The 17,855-nt window shown below is 41.6% G+C and overlaps 1 protein-coding gene across 1 annotated transcript in view; it reads right to left on the bottom strand.

Annotated features, from left to right (window-relative positions):
- Positions 1-17,855, bottom strand: part of NPTN (neuroplastin) — a 67,782-nt gene that overhangs the window by 1,624 nt on the left and 48,303 nt on the right. The window contains exons 5-8 of the mRNA XM_051982329.1: positions 12,118-12,251; positions 7,795-8,068; positions 1,091-1,112; positions 45-119 (exon numbers count right to left, since the gene is read on the bottom strand). Coding sequence (XP_051838289.1) covers positions 59-119; positions 1,091-1,112; positions 7,795-8,068; positions 12,118-12,251 — 491 coding nt within the window. The 3' untranslated portion in view covers positions 45-58. The remainder of the gene's footprint in view (positions 1-44; positions 120-1,090; positions 1,113-7,794; positions 8,069-12,117; positions 12,252-17,855) is intronic.

Raw genomic sequence — 17,855 nt, 5'->3', positions numbered from 1 at the left:
CATTTGAATTAATTTTTCAAATGTCTGAAAAAAGCTATACTTACATGGTAAGCAGTACTTAATTTGTGTTTCTCTGGCGCAAGTTTTTATCTTTGTGATTGTTGGTGGAGTTGGTTTTCCTTTGGAGGAAAAATTGCATCATAAGAATTAAATTCAGAATCGGTAGAAATTTTTGAAAATTTTAAACACATGGAAATACAGGAAACCTTTCACTTACTGCCATCCCTGGTTGTAGTAAGAAGTTTTACTGCACAGAACGAATATATATAAATATTTTCTAACATTTTTGTAAGCTACCATTTCTTCTATAGCAGACCTTTTGACTCCCAAGACAGTATACAGCCATCTTTCATTGTCATATTGTTTGTACACTAACTCGAATTAAAGAAACTCTTGCTGGTTGCAAAAATGTATTAAATGTTCTTATCCTCTCCTTATAGACATAGTTAAAAATCCCTTAGATTTGGGGGGCAAGGAAAAGAGGTAAGAGGACTTAAGTTCACTGGGGATCTCTTGTCTCTCTTCTGCCCTTTTCCTATCTCTGAGGCACTCCATTTTCTGGTCATAAAACATTCTTTGATTTCACAACTGCAGCAGGCTTCCCTCTGAGATCTACATTGGCAAATCACTTGAGGCTGTATTGTTACAATTCACTAACCAGCACACACATAAATTAAAATTTTAGAGCTGGAAGGGGGCGCCTTAGAGATCAAGTGATTCTTTCCTTCCTTTTAAAGATTAAAGAAAGACTCTTGTCTTGAAATGGTTTCCTGTAATTATTAGTTTGAATTTTGGAATACATCAAATTTTCCTGAAATTGAATTGAGTGTACATTAAAATAATTGTTTTTCTTTAAAAACAAAAAAACCAAACCTGAACCTAACTGTATTTCATATCCTGAGAATCAAAAGATCATCCACCTAATCAGGATTGAAAAATTATACACTGTAACATAACACTTTCATTCATAACCTTCCCTCTATTATCCTGGTATTCCAATTTATCCTACTTTATTTCACTCCAAATGCAAAAGAATTCAACTCCATTCTATCAGATAAGTGTTAAGGCAAGCACTGGAGGAGATACTTACATTGGTCCAGCTGGTTCATCATCTGCAGTAGTTATTTCAGTTCACATTTCATTGAAAGATAAGGGAAGAAGAGAGACAGCACAGTTAGAATGTGTAGAGAACTTTTACCTGGACCGAAAATTGCAATTGGCAAACTTGTCTATCCACAGCATTTATTAAAAGGCCATTCCACTTGGTAGTGCAAAAGACTCATGGAGTTATTTTTCTGATTTCAAGTTTTTAATGGCAGGTATGTTGTTTCAATGGTTTTAGTTAACACTTTGAATGCTTTGTCATGAAAAACTGCAACTGTAGTGGACAGATAGCTGCAATATCATCATACTCATCTTGTCCCCAAGTTCCAGTGGTTCACTCTTAAATAGATGAGAAGACAAACCAACATTTCAGTTGTAAAATCCTGCTGTTTGTTTCCTTGAAATGATTGCAGCTTGGAGCCAGACTTCCAATGGGGATGGATTGTTTTCTACGGTTACAAACAAATCTTTGACTCCCCAGGGGACAGGTCTGAGCAATTAAACTGGGCACCGTTAAAGTAGAGAAAAATCGAGGGAGTGGACTAAGATGCCACGATGGGAAAAGCGCTGCCCTTGGCCAGCAGCGAGTAGTGTGCCTTCAAGAACCAAAGACAAATGGTGGTGTTCCCCCTCTACTTAACGGGCATGCTACAAAGAGAGCCGGGGCCAAAACCAGAGCTTTTTCCCCAACAATTCAGTCATCCAGATTTAGATACCTTCTCACAAATTTCCAAGATCCAATTAGCATTTGAGAATTACTCTTTAGGCTGTTTTGTTTTCTCACTCCCACTAAGGGTGACCAAGATGCTTCTAAGGGGGAATGTAGAGAAGTCCCCAAAGGGGAGGGAACATTCATCTAAGCTTTTCTGCTGGATGTTCCGTTTTACACAAAATCAGGAGGAGTAAATCAAACAGAACCATTTGGCTTCACTCAAGTCAAACTCTCAGCAGGATTCCACAAGGGGCTCGGTGCACATGAAGCAGGTATGGAAGTCACAGTCTCAGTGTAGGCATCCGCATGAGCACACACCAGGAGGAATGTCTGTCGGAAGGAGACATTGCTCCACCTGTACCTTCGAGGCAACGGAGAGGCAAAGCTACCGCCAGCACACACAGTGACCGGAGCAAAAAAAGGTTTCAAAAATAAAGAACTGACCACAGACCAACAACTGGGCAGCCAAACAACGGGCTAGCGACACCCCCGGTGTCCACAGGAGTCTATCACTAGCAACGTTACACTCAGTGTCCAAAAACGGAACAGAGAAAAACTAGGACAACCAAGACATCCAGGTGCTGCAGGTGCAGTGGGGAGATACAGAGACACACCGGGTACTGAGACACAAAGCACAGACTTCCTCCCCTCAAACATCTGTCCGTTCCCACCATCGCGACCAAGCCCAGTCTGCTACATGCTAGAAACAAGGCTCTGCTGAAACTTGTGAATGGCGAACAGGACACCAGCGAAGTAATTAATCTTTTTAGTGGATGCTCTAGCAGGGCCCTCTAAAAACCCCACACTTCTGGCCCTGGATCTCAGATCTGAGAACATCAGCACCCTCACTACCAAAGTTTAAAGAAAATGAGAAAAACAAAACAAAACCAAATCCGTGTCATTGCGCTACTCTTTCGAAGCCTGGCAGTCACTACCCTGACGAGCTTCCCCTCCACATGATAAAGCATGATTCTGGGTTTAATGATGCCATTCTGTAGCTGAACAGGCTTCTAACGTGCAAAGGACTGCATGGAGGTAGGTGTCTGAGCAATGATGAAGCAGTGTGGGTGCCATGCCTGTGAGTGGGAGCCAGAGTTATTCCTTCTAACTTCTAAACCTGATGAACTCCGCCCCTGCCTCCCCCAAAAGTTCACTCGCACATTCTTCTCTAGAGGTTCAAAAGAACAAAGGAAAAAAGCATAGCATCTCTACCCTGCTAGTCTGAACCACTACCTGCAGCCAACATACCCACAGTGCAGTACAGACAAAAAAAAAAAAAAAAAAAAAAAACAAGACTCAACCCCTAACGAGAAATTCAGGGGAGAGGGGAAGAAAACAAAAATACAGGGGGGGTAAGAGTACAGAAATTAAAAAAAAAAAAAGATTAAACAGCAAACTGAAATCCAAATTAGTTGTGAACGTGAATGAGGTAAACTTGAAGAAAAGTGTTAACATCATGAACTGTGCATCGTATAGACTGAAGCGGAGAGTAAACAAACTCCAAAGCATGCAGATCGCTCACTTACCACCATTTTTAAGGGTGTGATGCAATTGAGGGGGGAAAAAAAAGAAGTCATAGTAACCGACAGATATCAACATCACCCCAAACCCGTGGGCTTATTTGCGACTGTTCTCTCCCATTTGCTATTACTTACAGCCATTGGTCAGATGCGAGGCTGAGGGAGGATGGAAACGTGTATGTGCAATCACTCTATTCTACTTGGATATGTCAAAGTGAAATTTTGGGTAGGACTCCTGAAAGCCATGATTCATTCTGAATTACGGGTAGTCTTTCCAAATGAATGCACTAAGCCCTCTTTTCTCCTGTATTTGCCAGGTAATCTGAAGAAGGACCCATAGGTGCCTGGTGAATTACATTTAATGTAACTACCTTCAGGCAAATGGATTTAAAGAACAGAACTTAAGAGATCACTCTCTAATCAGTGTTTCTCAAATGAGCATTATGGAAGGTTTGATTTTAATATATCATTAAGATTCAGCCGTTACTTCTTTTCTTCACTTAACTTGGATTTCTGTTCATGTTAGAGAGGGATATTCCACCAAAGTGTAACACATTAATCTAAGATGTATCTATGTGATAAAACAAGACACTGTTGTTTTATTTCATCTGATCTCAGATCTGTGGTGTTAAATCCAAGGAAGCTGGTTTCAACTTTTATTTTCCATTACCTTCATGTCTTTTTCTCTAAAAGTTTTGTTACTGACCCACATATTTATTTTCTAGTTAAAGAAAACTGATTTTACAATTTAGAAATCACTTAAAGAAAGCATTTTGCTTTCAGGACTTCTATAGAAATTCACATGTTACATGATCTTTATGTTTAGAATGATAAATATGCCTGGGAGTTGAAGTATTTTCTGATATTAAAATGATTCTAGAACTCTGAATATATCTGAGCCAAATTAAAACTTGGAATAATATGTTAAAAACCCCAAAGGTCTTTTTTTTTGGTTGGCTTTTAATTTTTTTCCTTAATTCCTCCATCCTCCCCACCCCAAATCTCCTTTGCTTTAAAATCTTCAAATCACTGCACTGGATGAAAGCACCCCATAAGTGTGTTTTTCCCAAAGTAAGGGACTAAAAAGCATCAGTCACTCTCATAATCTCCCAAAGTGTGATGTAATTCAGCAAGAACAATTTGGAATCACATGTTCATGGCACAGTGTATCTGTATCTGGCCTCCAAAAAGAAACTGTCCCTCCTCCTCAAGCTTCCCCAGATATTTACCATCTAACCCTTTCTAGTCATTCAAAAGCCAGATTCAGACAAGATACTGTAAAACAACACGCTTCATGTCCCAAGGAGCCTTTGTAATATTTTATCAGGGTCTGGAGAAAGGCAAGATTTCTAAACAGTGTGCTAACAAACTAAGGCAATCCACTCCAAAAGGATGCCCCCAAGGTCTAGTGACAATTAAATCCTTTCTAGGTTAGAGGACCACTGAGAAAATGACCGCAGTATTCCTGACAGCAGGACTGAGAGGCCTTTTGCAGGTAGTTAACTGACCTTCTAACTGACTCCCAGGACATCGCTTATGTAAGATTTCAAAGCAATTTTATCAAAAGTGGAACATGAAGAGAAAAAAATTTCCACTCTGCTTTGGATAGTGCTATACCAGCATTTGTTTTGCAACCTAGAGGACTGGGATATCAAAAACTGGGGGGCTGAACAAGATGTGAATAATCAGTAAAGAGTTCACAAGCCCAAAAAAAGCAGCGAGTCTGCAATAGAATGTAGGCATATCTTGGTAATAAAGCACCCATCTGGCAGAGAACAATCACGCCAGGTCTATAAAAAGATTTCTGTTCCCATAATGGTATCTAAGAAGCCAATACAGAGCGAGAAGAAGGATGCCCCAAAGGTGTGTGCTGATTGGCCTGGAAACTCCATCTTAAAGCAGGAATAATTAACTCTTTCCATCCATTCCAAAGATTAACCTGTGGAAGGTGTGGATGGGCAAAGAAATAATATCTGATCTATTTAGAAAGCTTTGTGAGGGCTTGAGGAAAGTGTGTAAGGAGGGGGAAAGCACTGAAAATCGGGAAGGGGAACAGCATGAAGAGTACAAGAAAGAATTATGTTCCTTGGAAGAAGCAATCAGAGAGATTCATAGAGATTAGGATGAGAATATGGGAGATGGTGAAAAGGAAATAACAGGGGCCGCAAAGTAAGAATGGAAAGCAAAACCTGCACCATGCTTACTATTGGAGGGGGAGTGAGGAAAAGGGACACACCACAGGAAGGCCAGCGTTTCACCCTGTAACCCAAATGCCACACAAAGAACCCAGGAGCTGCTAGTGGGGACGTGTTCTTTCCTTAGATGCTCACACTTACCCCGCCGGCAGGTAGCCCCTTTTAGGAAGGCCTCACTCATTTTAAGCTACATTATTCTTGAGACAAACTAGGGATTCTTCTTCACTTACTGGCCAGAAAGGTCCCTTGCAACAAGCTGGTAACCAAACTTTCACCATCTGAGCCTAACAGGAGATTTTAAAAAAAAGGGTTGCCCTCCCTCAACCCCCCAGGGAGCTGCCTCCATTTTTCTAACGGCAGCCAGACGCCACATCCCACAATTCTACTGGCTTCTCTTCCTAGGTCTGGCTCTTGGTACAAGGGGGTCAAGGGTTCAAAACAAGTCCTGGAATCATCAAGAAGGACGTCCTGGAGCTTGCTGCTGGCCTCCATGAGGCCTTCTTTGCTGAGGGCTCCTCCAGTCTGCTGTTTTTACCCTCAGGGCCTCCTTTTCTCCTCTCAGCCTACCTAAGGAAACTACATGAGGGCTAGATGTAGCAGAAGGACCCTGTCCTGTGTGAGCCTTTCTTTTTATTCAAGAGGAGGAAATAGTCCCTGCCAGTAGGCGAGGCTTAACTGCCCCCCAACCCAAGCCCCTCTCCTTGGAGGCCCCCCTACACGGCAGAAGAAAAACCTAAAACCCAAGGGCACAATGAGGTCCTCAGAGAGAGCTTAAGCCTTTTTACTTCAGAAAGCCGCGGCTCCACTGGCTGAGCAGGAGCGAGGTCAGGATCCAGAGAAAGGGGCAGACTAGGAGCTGTCTAAGAGGCCGGAGCCAGGGACACGCCACGGGGAGGGGACTCTCCTGCAAACCTGTGCTCAATTTATTATGAATGGACACTAGAGGGAAGACTGCGGCGTCTCCAGCACCCAGCTCACCGCAATAATGCTTACAGTAAGAAATGCTTCAGCCTCCGATTTTCATTCTACTTCATTTAAATAGAGAGATTTGGGGTAAGAAAGGAAAATCCATTCAGAATACCTTGAATCCCGACTTAGCTGTATGAGGTCCCATGAACCAAAGACCCCACCCCACATATTTCTGGGTAATGCTCTCTCTGCAGAGTTACAGAATGACGCCTCCCCACAGTCAAAGGCTCCGGCCTGGAGCAGGTCACTGAGTATTTTCAGCTTCCTGAGCCACACAGCTAACATACACACGCACTTCAAACGGCTTCCAAGATGGCTCCCATCAATGACCTGTTTTCCAGATTCTTCAGATCTTTGACTCTGGGTAGAACCTGAACCTGGGGAGTCACACTCCATTCCCCAATAGGCAAGGAGCCCCGAGAGCCATTGTGGCTGAGGCACTGCCGCCAGCTGAATCCTCAAGCTTTGCTGCTATCCCCTTCACCGAAGGGAAAAGTCTGATGATCTGGGGAACGACATGGGATGGTGGGTATGGTGGGGAGAGGAAGGACAGACAGTAAGAGAGAGGCCTCCATCAGGACTCCTCCTACTGGCTTTAATGAGGATGTCAGGGTTGGAAGGGCACCATATACAAAATCTGAAACAGGCAATTTTGCCTGAGGTTCCCTTTGTCCAAGTCACCTCCAAAGCCCAGCTAGCTTAGTGGCAATGCTCTGGGTCTCTGAACTGTGTGTACGAGGTCTTCAGCACTCTCCTTGCTCTCATTACTTTTATGTAGGGGGCTGAAGATGGAAAATCCAAATAGCAAGTCATCACAAAGGAAGGGAGCCTGGAAAAAAACTTCAGGGTTTTTTGTCAGAGAAACACAAAAATCACTTGGCTCTAATAGTTCCTCGATGAATACAGAACTAGAAAAATCCCTGAGAAGAGAAGATGAATCCTAGCTCTGACAAGGTCTGGGTGGACAAAGGCAGTAGGTTCTAGAAAAAGCTTAGGGTTTTCTCAGGTTTCAATTTGTCATAACAGATAAGATGGAACAGAAAACCTAAAATTGGTACCATTCTCCATAATGGACAAGAATTTATAAGAGCTCAGAGACAAAGCTACAGCTATGACAATAACTCTAAGTAGCTAACATGGAAAAAGCTATAAGCTTATTTTTCTTCATTTGGGGGAAAACCATTAAGCCACAGCTTTCTTCCAGCTTGGATCCTGAAGTCTGATGATCCCTCCCAACTACCATATTCAAAGAACAAACCCCAAAGTTATAGCTGTGTTCTGGAAATGCTCTTACCGTCTGGAACCTCATCCGGCCTCTTCCTCTTTTCATAGATCACAATGATCACCACAAGAATGATGATTTCAGCCAAGATTCCTAGGAAGGGCCAGAGTGGGGCCAGGTGGCTCCGTACCCTCAGGACAGTGACGAAGGAGGCCGAGCCAATGGCATTGGTAGCATTACACTCATATTCACCAGGATCTTCAGTAATTTGGAGATTAATGATGTTCAGCTCAGTGTAGTTTTCCTTGTTGATGACGAAGAACCGGCCAGAGTGGTTGTTCAATTCCTGCTCAGGGCAGAAGAAGTGAGGGTAAGCAAGGGTCGGAGGGGGTGAGCCAAGGCCCTGCTGCCTTTGAAACATCACTCAGAAGGAGAGAAGCTCAGGACTCGGTGCCAAACTCCTCTATAGGATAAAGATGTGCCCAGGATGTGTCTCAGTGAGACTGGAAAAACTCTGCCCCCAAACTGTCAACTGTTCCATATCCAAGAGGAAACCATCAAGTGGGGCCTGATTAGCAGCCCGGATGAGGGAGCCCTATCCGACAGTCAGGGCCCAAAGGCCAGTGGATACAGCAATAACTTCATTCCTGGCTTCATCCATTTAGTCCCTGATGTGTTCCAGGGAATCTACAACAAAGATCTCCCTCAACCAAATGCTAAGAGAGCTGAATCAGAGGATCCCTCCAACCAAACTCTTTCCTTCCTTTTGCTCCAGTCTCTAAGAATGAGGTTATTCTTGACCCAACGTCCTTATAGTCATGTAATCTTTTCTCCATTGATCATCTTTTTTTCTCTTAAGGGCTATTCTTCTCCTTTTCTGCCTATAAAGCCTATTTAGGTATTCCCCAGACTTAAAAAAAAAAAAAAAAGCTTCCATGATTCTGCTACTTCTCCCTCAGGTGAATGTCCTCTCCGCTTCATCCCCAAACTTTCAACAACATGAGGAGACCCCACAGCTGCCTCCATGTTGGCACCTCTCCTGAACAACCAAGCTCATGCTGCCATTGAAAGCTCTCTCCAAGGTCACCAATAAGGCCACTGGCTCCCTAGAGACTTTTGTGAGTCTCGGCTCTTGTGACAGATGTGACCCTCCTGACCAAGCCCTTCCTCCTTGATAAGTCACAGACTCTGACAGACAGAACTGGAGCTGCATGGGATCTCAGGTCATCCAAGCAAAACCCTTTGCTGTTCAGATGACTCTGTCAAGGTCACATGGGTAGGCAAGTAGTGGGAGGCGGGAGGGAGGGAGGATTCAAATCCAGAAATGGGATTCTCTGACTCCAAATATCATGCTCCACTAATTATATCCCTCCTTTTCATCAACCAACAAGCACTGTTGAACACCAATGAGATGCCAGGGATACAAAGAGAAAGAATAAAACAATCCCTACTTGCAAAAAGGTGATGCACAGTGAGGTGACAATTTTCATATATAAATGTATGTATCTGATAAATATAAAGAGAATACAATTTAAAATACAAGGTAGTTGGACAGACCAGTAAAGCTTCATATGAAAGGTGATCAGTGAATTCCAGCTCAAAGGAAGGAAGGCCAAAGGGATGCCCTGCAGGCAGGAGAATGGCCAGGGTGGAGGGGGGGCCTGGCTTTCACTCTGTTCTTGTTCCTAGGTTTCTGATCCTCCTGCTCACTCCTTTTCTTCCTATAGCTCCCAAATATGGGCTACTCTTGTCTCTTTCTACTTCATTCCCTCTCACTTCTTCACTGCACATAATCCAGAATCATTTGAGCTTCAGCTCTGCAATCCTAAATCCCAACAGTGCATCACGTCCTGAAAATCAGCATTCCAGCCATCTAACCTAAACACTTTAGACTCTTATTTCCCTTAACCCCAACATTCAATCAGATGCTAACTCCTGTCAATTTTTTTCTTTCATAATCTCTCATTACTCATCACCTGAACTATTATGAGAAACTCTTTTAATTGATCCTCCATGCTCCCTGTCTTTCTCTCTACAATCACTGCTGCCAAAATAATTAGTTACTTGACTATCAATGCTTTGGAACCCCAAACATAACTGAAGGTAGAAGTTATCACTCTTGCTTCTCATAAAAATGCAAAAATCTCTTCTCTTCCCCTGCTTATGAATTTTTCTTCTCTGACTGATTCACACTTTCCAAGGCAGCAGGGGAAGTAATTAAATGGTTTAAATGGGGGTTCATTTTTAGCTATGTTGGGAACAAGGGGAGGATCAAAGAAGGACTAGGGCTTGCTCGAGTTAGCTGATAATAACTGAGGACAGGAAAAAAGCACAACATCCAACTCTCAATTTTGCTTCTTGGTTCTCTTCCAAGAAACATTATCTTTGGACATGGAATGGTAGGACAAAAATGGCAAAGAAAGCAAAGACAAGTGAGTAAACAGACAACATTCAGCTATCTTTAGGAGATCTAGTCACCAGATTCTGATAAGCCACACCCTGGGTAGGGGCAGTTAAAAAAGGGTAAGTAAAGCTTGGAACTAGTTTTAAAAAAAATTAAATGAAATAGAAAAAAAAAAGGATCTGAGCTAATAATGCTTGGAGAAATGAAAACAAACTGAAAGGTCAACAGTGACCCAGTTTCCTATTCAGATAGCAAAATTCATCTGGCAGACTGGGAAAGTGTAGCTATATTAATATGACATCATCAAAGTTCTTGACAATCTCATGCTATCTTCAGGAGCAAAATTTATATAGTAAAGAGAATCTGAAACTGAGTGAAGACTTAATATCTATCAAGTCCATCCTTGACAAATGGATAGATCAGATTAGCAGGAGGTCTCTAGGGGATTAACCCAGGCTATTTAATATTCTTCTCAATTAATCAAAAGCAAAACCTGTATACCTGTCAAATCTGCGGCATATTGTATGATTGCTAGGATCCAATGGCATAACTACAAGCTAGACGGATCAGGCCCAAATCAAATGAGACATAATTTAATATGGATAAATACTTGGATTAAAAAAAAAAAAAGGCAATAAATATGGGATGAAGAAACCATTGGGGAGAAAAAAGAGGGAAGAGTGGAAAAAACCTAGAGATTGTGGTAGACTGATATCTTGGTCAGTATGTCAACACTGTCAACATGGCGGCTTAAAAACCCAAGGTTTAATTAATAGATACATAATAAAATAGAGCAAATAAATGGTTAGGTCTGTTCTAGTGTGGCTTAGTCAAGCCATATCTGGATTATTGGATTCATCTCTGTGTTCACAGCACATTTTAGAAAGACAGGTAGCAGGGTGTCCAGAAGAGGAAAAGGATGGCAAGAGCCCCAGAAAACATGCCTTAAAAGGATCCGTTGTATTTTTAATTCCTCTCTTTGGCATTTAAGCTCTTCAACTCAGGCTCCAACTTACCTATCCAATCTTGGCACACATTATTCCTTTTCACATAAGAGCAGGGGTTCATGTTTGGATTTCAGGGGCTCCATGAATGCAGATGGAAAAAAAATTCTATCTTTATTTTCACTACCTTTTAATTGAAATTTAGCATTTTTTTCAATTAAAAAATTTTTAAAAATTATTTTGAGAAATGATCCATGAACTTCATCAAATTGCCAAAAGGGTCCATGATACAAAAAGCCGTTAAAAAGTCCTGCTCCAAAAGCTGGTCAAGTTGGCCCTCCTGCTTCTCCTCATGCTTTCAGGGCCCTGCTCTGTAGTCTCTACCTCCAAGAACCCCCAGCTTCCTTCATAGCGAAGCTTCAAGGCTACCTCCTACATGGGTTATTTCCCCACTAGTGTCTCCCTGCCGGGCACAAAGCCTTCAGTTTATATGTACTGAGACACTGTCTCCTGCAACAGAAGGCAAACTACTTGGGGGCAGAGACTGCTTCCCGTAGATCTTGGTATCCTGGGCACATAAACACTGAATAAACACCTGGTGACTGACTGACTTAGCTTGGAAGGGAGGAGACACCACAGCTATAACCAAGTGTTGGAGAAGGGTTATTATCTTGGGACGGAAGTCAGGTCACCCAGGACTGCTGCAAACAGGCAGACTTCCATTTGATGTCAGGAAAAATCTCCTCATGCTTAAGAGCTACCCCAAGGAGACTGGGCCTTCCTGAGGTATACAGGGAGACGGGAACTTCCCGAGGACTTCTCTTTGTAGGCCCTATGCTAAGCACGGTGCCTGGCGTAAGCAGGCACTTAATGAAGGCATCTTGACTGACTACAGGTTCTCCACAAAGGGGATTCTCCATCAGGAAGAGACTTCTTAAATTCTGTGATATGGGGGATAAGGATGTTAGCTACATTTGTCCCCAGACTGCGAGGTCATGCTGCTGACATCCCAAGGCCACGGACTGAGACCTCAACTCTGCGACTCACCAAGAAAACGCCATTTTCCTTCTTTCGCCACACCCAGTCTGGGTAAGGGTACCCAACCGACTTGCAGTACAGGAGGGCCTCCTGACCTTCGTTCTTGTTTTCACTTCTTTTATGGCCAGTGATCTCAGGCAGAGCTGAAAGACAAAGAAGCATTGAAGCGATAGAGCTACGCCCCAGGTGTGCACTAAGGCCCAGCCTAATGGCCTGGAAGACTGCTTTCAGTGCACTAAAGCCACCAGTTCACTGATGAAGAAGCTTGGAAAAGAGCATCCAAAGCATCCCACCCCAAAGATCAGCCTCTTCCTTCAGTTTCCACCCCCAGGTAAGCCACATATATAAGAAGTCAGAACACAACACAAAATTTCCAGGTATAGTACCCCACTCAACTTGTTGAAAAAGTACAAGTATCCCACAAAATACATTTAATTGCCTAAAATTTAGCTTTTTTTTTGAAAATAAGCCTTATTTTAAAAAAAATAGTAAAACAGTTGCAACCATATAAAAGATTGAGAAATGTAAATAAAAACTCAGTTTTCACCTTATCCCAAGCAAAACAGCAATTAAGACAAAATACAAGAATACTGAATGTGTGGTGGAGAAAGGCACACTACACTAGTTGCTGGAGTTGTGATTGGTTTAACCATTCTAAAAAGTAGTTTGGAATAATGCAAGAAAAAAGTGATTCAACTATGAATATTCTCATACTGAAAGACATAAAACAATGGTAGGGAGATTTTTGACTTCAAAGAGCCTCCAGATATTTACAGTAATATTTTTTGAAGTAGTAAAATAGATACCAGTTAATTGGGAATTGCTTTAAAAAAAATTGTGGTTTATTACTATAATAAAACAGTACTACCATGTAAAAAACAAGAAATATGAAGAATTCAGAGCAGCACATCTTTATCAAGATGATACTGTCAGTTTCCATAGCTTTTGAGAACATGTTCAGACAGGTGAAAGATATCTTTTCATAGGAAGCTCCTTTCTCATGTTACATGGTATAGATGGAGAAGCAAGAGAAGGCTCCAGAAGTGGGATTTGGGGTACAATGCTGGTCAGTCAGAGAGCATAGTCACTTAGCTACTCTGAAACCCAGTGAGGATTTCTGGAGTGCAGCCACCCAGATTTAGCTTATATTGTTCTGATCACTCCACTGACTAACTACTCCAGACTAACACTCCATGTAATATAAGAAAGGAGCTTCCTAGGAAAAGATACCTTTCACCTGTCTGAACATGTTCTCAAAAGCTATGGAAACTGACAGTTTCATCTTGATAAAGAAGTCCTTGCTGCATAGGGAATACAGAGTAAATATCCAACACTCATTAGCCATATGCTAATAAGAACCCAAAGGCCCAGGCTAACCCTAAAAAAAAAGTGCCTATTCCATAACTGCTGCAGACTGCCAGGTATGAACCCCAACCTCCTAACACCAGAAGAACAAGTGCCTTGCCTCCTGAGGAACTAACACATTGGAGCTCTGTGGAGATCTGGAGCCCCTCACCCTCAAGTGCCCAAAGAGAACAAGCCTGTAACTCTGGGTGACAAACACCAGAGTGGCACAGCCTACCAGACATGGCAGGGAGTTCTTGGAAGGAAGAGAGTCACAATAACCACACCAACTACTGAAGACTTGTGAATCTCAGGATCTTCTCATCACAACATTTTCCACTGTTCTAAACCCAATGAATTTCAGCAAACATCGGCATTTAACAGCCCACGTCATTGTAAGGTGGTGCCCAGACTTTTGTGAAGCACTCGTATGCTTCTAGGAGAAACATCTGCCCACCCAGCCCTTATACTAAGGATGTGCCCTCTGGTGCTAGAGGAGAATCAGAGGAGCACTGATTGTACAGACAAAGACAGAGATGGAGACTAGACATCCAGCATCATGAGCCAATAATAGAAATGGATGAAAGAAAAAGTACTCATTTTGTGCCAACCATCGTATTGAATTATGGAAGACACAAAAACAATGCAAAGATGGTCCCTGTCTATTGTTATTGTTTTTATTTTATGTTATTATTTTAACTTTCTTTTCTTTTATAATTTGAGTTCCAAACTTCCTCTCTGCCTTGAACCCTTTCCCCACCCACTGAGAAGACAACCCATCAATGATACATATGAAATCATGCAAAATAGTTCCATATAAACCATCATAAAACAAAGCAAAAAAATGATAAAGTGAAATTATATTTTGATCTGTACTTGAGTTCTTCAGCCCTCTCTCTGGAGATGGACGTCGTTTTATCATGAGTTCTTTGGAAATGTCTTGGATTAACTGATCAGAGTAGCCAAGTCTTTCAGAGCTGATCACCATTATGATACTGATGTTACTGGGCACAAGGACCTCCCAAATTTTCTCACTTCACTTTGTATCAGTTCATATAAATCTGACAGGTTTTTCTGAAATCCACCTGCTTGACAATTCTTCAGGCACAATAGTATTTCATCACAATCAAAGGCCACAAGTTGTACAGTCACTCTCCAATCAATGGGCATCCCCTCACTTCCCAATTCTTTGCCACCGCTAAAAGATTGTTCCCAAGGAACTTTACATTCTAACAGAGGCAACAAGACACTCGGGGAAGGGGACTCCAGATTGGAAAGTTACAGGGATGGGGAAGACGGCAATATGCAGGAATAATGGGAGGGGAGAAAAAAGCACCCGTGTGGCTGCAATCAGGCTGCCTGCCTGCAGCTTTCCTGCAGAGCCTGACCTTAGGAAGGTCAGCTGAAGTTTTACTCCCTTACATTGGGAGAGAGACTGTGAGAAGGGGGGCAGGTGAACAGAGAAGCAGAGGAAGAGGAGGGAGGGGATGGAGAGGAGACACACTAATTTGTCTAATGAACATGACTTTGAATACATTGCTACGGTAAATGTCAGCAAGCACAGTGCACCAAATAAAATCAAGCAAGCCAGGTTTATGAGGAGGAAATACAACAATAAAAGGGGAGTCAGGAACCAGATGGAACTGGTGTACTGAGAATTTGTGGAAGAAAGAGATCCCCAATGGGTAAAATCTAGTGGGTCTTTGCCGAGTTATTATCTAAGCCAAGCAGAATTAGGCAGTGTGTATGTATGTACATAACGTACAGTGTGTATGCAACTGTACAGATATTGAAATATACTGAGTCTCTATCAAATCTGATTATCCCATAATTTAAGAATGTTCAACTTCCAGAATTTGAGAGTTAGGAAAAGATCCTTGAATTCTTTAAAAATTCTTCTGGAAGAATTCTTCTATTTGAATAAAATGATTGCTCATGTGCTTAGGACTGTCCAAAATGGCATCTCATTTTGCCCCCCAGAAAAAACCTCACTAAATTTCTTCCCAATAACCGGGCACTGGGCTTCTTTCTCTAGACCCAGGGACCAAAAGAATACAATGCTTCAAGATCTAAGATGTTTTTACTTAAGTCTTTCTGATCTAATACATGGGTACCTGGGGGAGCCAGGAAAGGCAAAGAAGTTCAGAGGACAAAGAGCTCCACCTTTGTACATTGCTGAGCAAAGAGAAAAAACAGTTGTCTTTCTTTTCTGAAGGCATCCATTCCTTAGCAATCATTAACTCCAAATCCGTAAAAACTGTTAGGTAATATGTGCAATTGTGTGTAATTGTCTTATTAGGCACAGTGACAGCAATTAACTAGAGACTCCCCATTTCCCACCTACCCTGTCTCTTTTAACAATTTGATTCTGTGCCAGAAGTTCAACCTAGAAAAAGTCTATTTGCCCTGAGTTCCATTTGGCCAAATCAAGAGTCCAGCCACCTAGCTCATCTCAGCTACCAGTGGGTGGAAACATACTGGAAGCTTAAAACAAACAAATTATGTCTGCCATTACCTTCAATTCTTTGATTAATCAACTTTTGGATGGATAAAAAGACAGCCACCCTACCAAAACAAAAGTGAATTCACGTCTCTGGTTTTTCTCCAAAACCACAAAATAGTATATATAAAATAAAATACGATTTTCCATATCTGAATATGATTTCATATGTTACCATGTGGCCCAATACTAGTGCATTGTGACATCTATCTGCCTTTTTGATCCAGCTCCAAGGTCTATCTACCCCAATATTCTGTGCTTGACAGAAGTACCAATGGACACACTGTGGGACAGCATAAGAATATGCCAACTCGGAGCTTAGAGACACTGCAAAACACCATTACCCTTTAACAACTAAGTATGGATCAGACATTCATTAATTAACCTAAATCATTTTAAATTCACATTTTCAACTTGCTCCATATTTCCTCAATTATCAAAAGCTCTATCTATTTATTTCCTGTTTTATAAAAAGGATACCATCTGACTGACACTCAATATACCATTCAAACTTAGAACATAAAGTGTACAAAGATGTTGGTGATGGGGGTAGCTGATAGGGAGAGGTTTTCAAGAGGGAGGCTACAAAGATAAAGGATAAAAAAATGAAGAACTTCAAGGGATAACCTTATCTAATCAGAAGAGCTGTGCCCAGCCTGGTCAACTCAATGAGGCAGCCATTTTAGATAGCAGCCAAAAAAAGCAAATGCTGTTAGAACTTCTTTACGGATCAGACAAGCAACCACATAGGTATGAGAAACTGCCCCACCATCGACAATTTAGTGAGCTGACTGAGAGATGAAATGACCTGCCCTTGACTACGTGAATATTATCACAGGAAAACTCTGAATTCAAGTATCTTTATTTCCCTGGCCATCTCTCTCTATGCACTAAGACATATGCCTCTCTGGGGAAATTTTAGGTATCAAGAAGAAAGACAGTCCCTAAATGGAGGAAGTTATTACAGTGATTACTAATATCTTTTGCTCTGGTCAGATTCCATCAAAAGAAGTTTAGAAGGGACTCTGAAATAATGAAACCTTGACAGGGAAGCTGGAAAATGCTAGTTAGGAGACTAGAGACTGGAAACTAAACCATAAAAGGATCAAACGAAAGGATTTTAGAATGTCTAAAGTCCAAAGAAGAAAAGAAAAGGAACTATGCTGTCTTTAAATATTTGAAAGTTAATGCCACAAAAAAGAGATTATTCGACTTCTTGGCCTGGCTCCAAAACACAAAAGTAGGAGAAATAGGTAAAAATTATATATGGATACTATGAATGTGGAATAGAGCAGAGAATGGCAGATTTGGTTATCTATCATTCTGTATGCTTAACTTAATTTTTAATTTTTAAAACATGGGTGGGCACAGCAAGAGTTTACTAAGAACTGGTCAGTATAGAAAAAATAAAACACTCAAATTTTTTTTAAAGGGAAAACCCCCCTACCAAATTACAGAGGCATATTTATGCTCACATAAGGCTCATATAAGCTAGAGCTTAGTCAAAAGTAGAAAAGACTTTCTGAGAAGGTGGCTGATTCCCTTTCCTTGGAGGTCTCCAAGAAGAGGCTAGATGACTGCTTTTGAGAGTGCTGCTGAATAAAGCTAGAGAAAAATCAAAACCATGCTCATTGAGTCTATTACAAACTTATGCTCCACAATTTCAAATGGGCCCTCATTGCATCAAGACAATCCTTTCACTTTCCCATTTTACCCTAGTGATTTTTACAAACTTCTTGATCCTTCCTTAATTCTTCCATGATACTGCCTCTTCCCTTACTTTACACCTAGGTAAAGACTTCACTGAATTCTTCACTGATAAAACTGAGACCTTTTGCCAAGACTTTCCCCCTTCTTCACCCCTCACGGGAAGAAGTGACTTCTCTTCCCCCCTTTGCCAAAG

The sequence above is a fragment of the Antechinus flavipes genome, chromosome 2 (assembly GCF_016432865.1).
Source record: "Antechinus flavipes isolate AdamAnt ecotype Samford, QLD, Australia chromosome 2, AdamAnt_v2, whole genome shotgun sequence".
NCBI lineage: Eukaryota > Metazoa > Chordata > Mammalia > Dasyuromorphia > Dasyuridae > Antechinus > Antechinus flavipes.
This window is presented reverse-complemented; position numbering and strand designations above follow the sequence as displayed.